The sequence below is a fragment of the Sinocyclocheilus rhinocerous genome, unplaced genomic scaffold (genome assembly GCF_001515625.1).
Source record: "Sinocyclocheilus rhinocerous isolate Xijiao unplaced genomic scaffold, SAMN03320098_v1.1 scaffold1822, whole genome shotgun sequence".
Classification (NCBI taxonomy): Eukaryota; Metazoa; Chordata; class Actinopteri; order Cypriniformes; family Cyprinidae; genus Sinocyclocheilus; species Sinocyclocheilus rhinocerous.
In genome coordinates, this window is record NW_015638936.1 from 814,777 (window position 1) to 824,032 (window position 9,256).

The following is a 9,256-nucleotide window of genomic DNA, read 5'->3' on the forward strand; positions in this document are numbered from 1 at the left end:
AACGGAAATGTTTTTTATTTCAGTTTTCGTTAACGATAATAACCTTGAATTGAAAAGGAATTCCTGACTTCTGAATTCCACTAGAGTCCTGGTTTGACGCTGTTTTGATCACGCTCTCCTGTTTCTTCATTCAGCCTTTGAACATAATGTTCAGCAGTGAGGGAACAGTAAAGGTTGGAGACTTCGGCCTCGTGACCGCAGCAGAAAATGACAATGACCAGCAACTGCTGGAACGGACTAAAAGGACAGGAACCCGTATTTACATGAGCCCAGAACAGGTGAGTCAGGAGACATACATTAGAATTTGACCTGCTGTTCATAAACCATTTTACTTGACTGTAATTTGCATATTTCATTTAAATTGGAATGTTCATGCACAATAATAAAACATGCACAGTAAGATTGTGAGTAGTGCTAGGCGGTATGACCAAGAATTTATATCACAGTATTTTTCAAAATTATACCGGTTTCACGGTACATAACGGTATTTTTTTGACTAATTGTGAGGAATATGCGTTTACAAAGTAAATAAGAATCTGTCTGACTGAAGGTACTATGAGATTGTAATATGTAAGTGTGCTTTATGTGAGTGTAATGCTGAAGATTTCACTGTTTTTAAACTGAATATTTAGGCGAATCAAACATCGTATGACAGAAAGGTGGATATATACGCTCTGGGTCTCATTTATTTTGAACTCATCTGGAATCTCTTCACGTTGCATGAAAGGAAAAAGGTTTGATTCATCTTTTAGTCTCTTATATAATAATACAATCTATGTATTCATCCTGAACACGGAAATTTAATCTACATGTAAGTGTCTGATATGTTACACTACAAAGAATGATTTTCTTAGTATTTTTGTCATTTTCTAGTACAAACATCTAAACATTCTTAAGTCAAGGTACATTTACTCGAGAACCAAAATGACTTAAGATATTAAGTTTTATTTTCTGAAAAATTCCTAGTTAAATATTATAATATTAAAAGTTATGCTTAAAACAGGAACATATATCTGCCAGTGGGGTGAGAAAAAATAAACTTAATTAAAAGGGAAAACTTTTTTTTTTATTTTTTTTAGCAAAAACAAGATTTGTATACATTTTTCATAAAACAAGACTTCATATCTCAAGTTATTTTGCTTCTCAAGTAAATGTATCTACATTTTAGAATGTTTAGATAATTGTACTAGAAAACAAGACAAAAATACTGAGTATCACAAATAATTTTTTTTTGCAGTGTATAAATATTGAAGTTTTTTTTTTTTTTTTACTTTGTGACTTTTAGATTTGGGATGAAATAAGAAGTAGGGATTTTCCATCACAGTTCTCCAAGAAATGTAACTTTGAGGTGAGTGTAATTTCATTAGTGACGATGTTGAAATTGAGCATGGTTTTCTTTGGTGCAAGTGCTATTGTGCTAAAATTATCAATTGGTCAATCAATTATCAATCAATTTAAATATTAGCCTGCTATGATCACTTACTCGAAGCTGACCATTACCTAACATGCAGACTCGTTTTTCATGGCTGTTGAAACAGCACAAGCTCATAGATCGAATGCTGAGTCCCAGTCCTGACGAGAGACCAGACGCCTCCGAGCTGATCAGTGAGCTGGACCGATATACTAACATCCTGAAAGCAGATAAAGACAACAGGACCATTTAATGAGATCTCATCTCATCTTATATGCCTTTATAATAATAGCAGTTGCTTATACTGTAACATTCAAGGTGAAGCATTTAGCAGATGCTTCCATAGAACAACTTACAAAAAGGTTCACACGGCAAGTGTGCAATTCTAAAAAAAAAACTACGAGGGGGAAGTTGATGTAAAAAAAAAAATTCATAATTTACTCATCCTTAATGCCGTTCTTCTGTGGAAAATATGTAGTAGAATGTCTGCTGTGTTCTGTAGAACACAAAAGAAAGAAAAACGAGCAAAAAGGTATAAAGTCAGTTTATTCAATTCAATTCAATTCAAGTTTATTTGTACAGCGCACGATACAAATCATTGCAAAGCAACTCTACAGCAAATTACATGTAGTAGAATGTCTGCTGTGTTCTGTAGAACACAAAAGAAAGAAAAACGAGCAAAAAGGTTTAAAGTCAGTTTATTCAATTCAATTCAAGTTTATTTGTACAGCGCTTTTCACGATACAAATCATTGCAAAGCAACTCTACAGCAAATTAAGTTTCTACAATATTTAGTGGTAGCTTATCAGTTTATCTTGTGTCTAACAATCCTCTCTGATCGTGCTGTTGTATTACTGTAATTCAGTCTGTATTTTATCATGTCAAGAATCAATGGTTGACAATTATAAGTGTTAGACACTCTTATAATTATAAATTATAAGAGTGTTGATTTACTCAGTTTCTATTTACATGAATTTCCTTTGGAACAGAAGTTGAATCCATTAGCTGTCAGTCTTTATTGTGAACCTGTCTGTATTGCAATGCATAATATTCTGTAACAATAAATCATGGAGCTTTTAACCGTGTCTATAATTAAAGTGGTGCATTTGTATCCATGCTTTTCTCTTTTTGCTGTCTGTGAAGGTTTTCTTATTTGCTCACATCTGATTTTATATTATTGGGATGTTCTTGTGAAAATATATATATTTTTAAATCTGTTTAAGCATACTTCAATTGCTAGGCTGTCATTGTAAATTAAAATCCTGTAGAATTACCTACACAATCCCTCTTCTAAAAATGTCAAAATTGGGTCTAAGATATTATCAGTTTATTCCAGAACATTAGCTAGAGAGAGAGAGATGAGATGAGATGGACATTTTTTGTGTGTTCATTTTCCCCCCTTTTTATTTGTCAGTATGTTTGTATAATATATTTATTGAAATGGTACACAGTCATGCCAATAAAGCTCATTTGAATTAAATTGAATTGAGAAAGAGAGAGAGAGAGAAAAGAGTTTAAATGTGGTACGTTTTATAATATTAAAAGGTCACCGTGATAAAACTCAGACAAAATGTGTTTTTATATTAAGTACACTGGGGAGGAGGGGGGGTATTACTTAGAAATTGCTTGTAAATTTCACAAAACAGACAGCAAGTAACATTTAATTTAAGGAAAAAGTAGTAGAAAGGCTGAAATTGTAGCCTATTTTGTTGTAAAACGTACTACAATATTTGTTTTATTTACAACATTTTAAAGTCATTTTTTACAGTGTAGTAAAATTAAGTGACGTCATGTGTTAAAATGTTAGACAGATTTCAAAGTTCCTTAAAGGGATAGTTCACCCAAAAATGAAAATGTGATATTTATCTGCTTACCCCCAGGGCATCCAAGATGTAGGCGACTTTGTTTCTTCAGTAGAACACAAACGAAGATTTTTAAGTCAAACCGTTGCAGTCTGTCAGTCATATAATAGAAGTGGAAGTCTATCTACAATCTCAATTAGGAGTGTCAATGGTCCACTTGAGAGATAGGTGGCGGTAATGCACTTATAAGTCTGCGATCCGGCTGTTGAACACGTTCAGGACGCGCTCAGGACAGTTCGGACATTGCGGTGCAAATCAGAGGTAAAAAAACGGTATAAATACTGTTCAGTTTCTTACACAGACCGATCGTTTTGTGTCTTTACACATCAATGTATCGTCACGAGCCGCAGGGTTTAATTTGGTTTTGTTTGTGTATGTTTTTTTTTACTCTCAAAGCCGTGATTCTCATCCAGCATCCACTTCCATTATATGACTGACAGACTGCAACGGTTTGAGTTAAAAATCTTCGTTTGTGTTCTACTGAAGAAACAAAGTCGCCTACATCTTGGCTGTCCTGTGGGTAAGCAGATAAACATCACATTTTCATTTTTGGGTGAACTATCCCTTTAATTCAAAACAGCGAACTGTTTCTATGGTTACCTTCTCGTCGAACGCGACCACCGTTTTTAATTATTTTAGGGGGTTTTAAATAAATAATGAATTAATTAAAAATTAAATAACCTGTCAACTGAAAAACAGGAAGCCTTGGCGTGTTTTTCATTATTCTATGCTTTTAAATTAGGCTACACTCCAATGATATATATATATTTTTTTTTTTTTTTTTTTTTTTTTTCTTTTTCTTTCTTTCTTGCAACTTACTTAAAAAAATGGAAAGTATTTCTATTTTATTTTTACAGTGTAGTCGAATTAAGTGACGTCATATGGTAAATAAACGAGATCGATTTTAAAGTTAGTAAACTGAGAACGGCGGACTGTTGTTAGGCTACCTTCTCTGCGAACATGACAACTATTTTTCATTTTTCATTCTAGGCTTTTAAATTAATGAATAAAGTATATTAGTTAAGAGAATACATTCTAAGGCATGTTTCCAAAAATCACCTATAAACTACACCTTATTTCCCTAATAACCGTATTTTAAATTTTGTATTTTAGGCTACAGATGTATGCTACAATGTATTATTCCATTCTAATGGTGTGTAGCTACTGTATATATGTTAACTTGCGTAATAGAAGTTTATGATAGTGACGATTCGAAACCTAGAGCTGGGCGTGTTATAACCAAGTTATATAACATGTCACGCTGAGGAAAGCGAGATTGAATCGAAACAGAAAGCTAAAGAAGGCTGGTTTAAATACCGACGCGGCACTATGAAACTTTTAGTCTCTAGACCGAGCAGAGAAGGTTGAAGACAACACTCTGAACTGCATTAAAAACCTTGCGGACCGAAGCGAAATGTCTGCCGATACTGAAATAGAGAGAAATATCTGTGACTTCTTGAGGCGAAACGGCAAAAGCACAGCTTTGATAATTGCTAAAGAAATCGGACCAGATAAACGCACCGTGAACAAGCATCTGTACAACCTAGAGAGATCAAATCAGGTGTTCAAAACTGACGAACAGCCTCCTGTTTGGGGCCTTATGGAGAAGAAGAATGAGATCAAACCAGAGCTAAAGTCTCAGACGACCAGAGACACAAGTGAAGTGAAAGATGTGGAGGATCTGCTGAAGAGATCAGGAGGTTTAAAAGCCCATCAGATCGCCACAGACCTGGGACAGCCGAAACAAACCATCAAGAAACAGCTGTACAGTATGATGGACAAGGGTAAAGTACAGAAATGCAGCAGAAGCAACATGTGGACTCTGAATGAGGAGTGGAGCCATGATAGTTTCAGCCAAGAGAGGTTTGTGTTGTTTATTTTATTAAAAACACTTCGCCTAAAGTAGTGATTTATAATGACTATTTGCTGTTTTGTTTTGTTTTTGGATGCCAATGTTTGGATAATAATTTAAAACTGATTTGTTATTGATCGGCTCCAGTTCCTGTCCCAGTGATCATGGACTGGACTCAGTTTCAGGGTAAGCATGCTGGACCTGACAGCTGATAATTAATTCAGATATAACAAAGTATGAATGTTTTGTGTATAGGATAATGCATAATGATTTTATTGCTTTTTGACATGTGTGCATCATCTATAGATTGTCTCACAGTTTTGATGTGATCGCAAAACTTGGTCAAGGAGGCTTTGGCTGCGTTTATGAAGTAAAACATAAATATGATGGCAAGATCTACGCTGTGAAGAGGGTCATCTTAACCAGGTAAGTTTATATAAGTCATAAGGTAATTTCTAATATTAAAAATAGCAGCTTTCATGATTATGAGGCAAAAAAACAAAATAATGTAATTAATGAATTCAATTATTCATTCATTTTCTTTCATTTATTCATTGTTTTTATTTGTTTGTTTGTTCGTTCATTCAATTATTTATTTGTTCAGTTATTCATTATTTTATTTCATTATTATAATTTTTTTATTAACTTATTTTTTCATTCATTCAAGCATTTACTTATTTATTAATTTATTCATTCATTGATTTAAAACAGGAAAGCTGATTCTGAGGTGAAGGCACTGGCCCGACTAGATCACCCAAACATAGTGCGTTACATCACATGCTGGCCAAGTTCTGACAACTGGACTTCAAACCAAGAAAGAAACCAAGTGTCCAAGTAAGCGAGTCTCCAGCACTTTTGATGAAACATTAATTGATTCTCAACAGTGAAGTTTATGTGTTTTATGTTCAGCACTTCATCAGATGCAGTGACCTTTGAGAGAGACGGCAGTGAAGAGAGGGATGATGATGACGATGATGATGATGAAGATGAAGATGTCACATCAGGAATGGAAAGTCTGAGTGTGACAGAGTATGTCCAGCATTCTTCTTATGAGACACTTCTTTATTTTGCTCCTGTATTAGATCCTTTTAGGGTAAACTAGTAATACAGTGTGTCAACTATCAAGGGTTTTATTCCCAGCAGATGCATCTGCTAAAAACATTTTGCCCTAATGTACTTTAAAGGGGTCATATGATGCTGCTAAAAAGAACATTATTTTGTGTATTTGGTGTAATGAAGTGTTTATGCGGTTTGGTTAAAAGTATCTGCAAATGCATGAATGTAAATGTAACTGTAACTGGGTCTGTTCTCAGATCAGCATCCGCTGCTGCTGAGCCCTCAGGAAACAACAGAACTGACAGTTTAGACTCTTCAAATCAGTGAGTTTATTTGTTTGATGGAAATTTATGGCACTACAACTACATTGTTTAAAGGGCTCGTATAATGAGGAATCAAATTTTCTTTGCTCTTTTGAAAAAAAAAAACAGATTTTATTTTACTGTAACTTTTAAATAGGTCCAAAAACGCCCCAAACTGCATTTCCCTCTGAAGAATAACAGTGTTAGAAATGAGCTGAGGTTTATTTTGACAAAAAATAAATAAATAAATAAATAAATTTCCCTGTGCATTTCCGTCTGATCTGAATAATTGCGCATTTAATCTGAATTATGAATCTGGCATAATGTGATGAAAGCGGCTGTTATTGAAGGGTGGACCAGTTTAAACAATACAGTATAAAGCCAAATGGCAAACCCTGAGTAAATGCCTGTTAGTCATTTCACATCCAAAGAGGCACAGCAGCAAATCACATGGTCATGGAAGCGATTTATTTCTACATTTCGTCAGCATAAATCTAAGACGTATTTACATTTAAATATAATTTGAAAAAAAAGCATGATATGACACATTTAGGACAATACCGTGCATTGCAATGTTAAATATTGACCCATGTGACTCTCTTATTTCAGCAGCGGGACATATTTATTTATTCAGATGGAGTTCTGCGAGGGAGGAACACTGACTGATTGGATAAAGGCGAGAAATTTTATGGAAAAACAAAGAATCATAGTGGAAATCCATAAAATATTTTATGAAATTATCACTGGAGTGGAATACATCCACGCAAACAAGCTCATCCACAGAGACTTGAAGGTATTTCATATTTGAACTAAACTTGTGTTTAAACAAATAAGCATTTTACGCAAGTGTACTTTCCTTTTAGCCTGATAACATACTGTTTGGTGCTGATGGCAAAGTGAAGATCGGAGACTTTGGGCTGGTGGCGGCTCAGACGGATCAAAATGGTGACCCTATAGAGAGGTCAAACAGAGGAACACCAACTTATATGAGTCCTGAACAGGTGATGCATTTTTATTTTCTCTAAGAGAAATATTTACACCATAATACTTATAGAAATGTATTGTGTTCTTTTTTTGCTAAATAAATAAATACATTTTAAAAAAGCATTGTTTTCCTTAGAAAAATAAGAAGAATTATGATGAAAAAACAGACATTTTTCCCCTTGGACTCGTATGGTTTGAGATGATCTGGAAAATATCTACTGGTAGTGAAAGAGTAAAGGTTAGTAGTATTTCATGACAGTCATCAGTAGTGATACTATAAGCACAGTTATTACCCATATTTGCAAAAAAAAAAAAAAAAACATTTGAAAATGTCTTTTGCAGTGAATGGGTGCCGTCAGAATGAGAGTCCAAACAGCTGATAAAAACATCACAATAATCCACAAGTAATCCACACCACTCCAGTCCATCAGTTAACATCTGGAGAAGACAAAAGCTGAAACTAATCCAGCATTAAGTCCATAATCCATAATAATGCTTCCTCCAGTGAAAAAGTTGAATCAGGAGAGAAATCTGCACAGATCAAGCACCGTTTACAACAGTCCAAAACAGCTCTAAAAAATTATTTGAGCAGAAAACAGTTTTTCACTGGAGGAAGTGTTATTATGGATTATGGACTCTGTTGGATTTTAGCCGGAAGCAATGGTTTGAAGTTAAAAATGTCTTAATGCTGGATTTGTTTCAGCTTTTGTCTTCTCCAGATGTTAACTGATGGACTGGAGTGCTGTGGATTATTGTGATGTTTTTATCAGCTGTTTGGACTCTCATTCTGACGGCACCCATTCACTTGCAGTGAGACACTGATGCAATGCTACATTTCTCCAAATCTGTTCTGATGAATAAACAAAAACAAAACAAAAAAAGGAACAATTCTTTTAATTTTTAAGTGATTTTTTATTTATTTTTTGACATTGCACAGCTGTGGCCGGATCTGAGAGATCAAAGGTTTCCAGAAGGGTTCAGTGATAGTTGTCAAACTGAGGTAAGGAACTTGATTTTACCTTCAGATAAATATTGATTGGACCGAGTTTAGCCTAAAACTCTATTATGCTTCTTTTTCAGAGTAAATTCATCATGAAGATGTTGTCGTATTCACCAGAGCACAGGCCACATGCAAAAGACGTAAAAGAAAAGCTGGAGAAGTTTTTCCCTCTGGATCAGAATCTGTTAAGCCAGAAAACCGTCTGAGATTTTTGTGCATAGAAACTGTCTCAGCAGTTTGGTCAGGTCCCTTCATAATAATGAACTACCACAGAGTACGTCTGACAGGCAACAGCTTTTTGGTTATGATGATTTAATTGATTTATTCATGATCTAATGAACTATTTAATGTTCTCTGATTAAGGTGATAATATAAAATGTGGAACATTTGGGGAGTGATTTTATAAAAAATAATGTGAAATAACTTTCAGATTTCTACTAGATTTCTTCTAGTATATTTTAAAAGTTTCATTCTGTTTTCATCATAAAAATACATTATATTGATGTTGTGAGGCTACTTTTAGAAATCCCAACATGAATGTAATTTCACAACGTCATTGTAATGTTAGCTGCATAAAATGAACATAGATTTACATCTTAAGTGTAATTGCAACTAAAAGATAATCGAAGTTGCAGTTGTTTGGTTACAGTGTAAACCGAAATGCAATATTATGTAATGTGAAAACATTTTGTGCTTGCTGGGAAGATTGCTGCTCAAGTTGACTTTCAGCCATCAGGCGTTTTTCTTGACAAATATACTGTTTATGCTGGGTGGAATAAAAAAAGAAAA

General features: G+C 34.3%; 1 protein-coding gene across 1 annotated transcript in view; it reads left to right on the forward strand.

Moving 5' to 3' along the window:
• The window catches only part of eif2ak2 (eukaryotic translation initiation factor 2-alpha kinase 2), a 17,379-nt gene extending 8,123 nt beyond the window's left edge, over positions 1–9,256 (forward strand). The window contains exons 16-30 of the mRNA XM_016565417.1: positions 135–278; positions 633–734; positions 1,286–1,348; positions 1,539–1,661; positions 4,616–5,136; positions 5,273–5,311; positions 5,432–5,551; positions 5,837–5,959; positions 6,035–6,154; positions 6,439–6,504; positions 7,093–7,276; positions 7,347–7,484; positions 7,604–7,705; positions 8,405–8,467; positions 8,548–9,256. Of these exons, the coding sequence (XP_016420903.1) occupies positions 135–278; positions 633–734; positions 1,286–1,348; positions 1,539–1,661; positions 4,616–5,136; positions 5,273–5,311; positions 5,432–5,551; positions 5,837–5,959; positions 6,035–6,154; positions 6,439–6,504; positions 7,093–7,276; positions 7,347–7,484; positions 7,604–7,705; positions 8,405–8,467; positions 8,548–8,673 (2,034 nt within the window). The 3' untranslated portion in view covers positions 8,674–9,256. The remainder of the gene's footprint in view (positions 1–134; positions 279–632; positions 735–1,285; positions 1,349–1,538; positions 1,662–4,615; positions 5,137–5,272; positions 5,312–5,431; positions 5,552–5,836; positions 5,960–6,034; positions 6,155–6,438; positions 6,505–7,092; positions 7,277–7,346; positions 7,485–7,603; positions 7,706–8,404; positions 8,468–8,547) is intronic.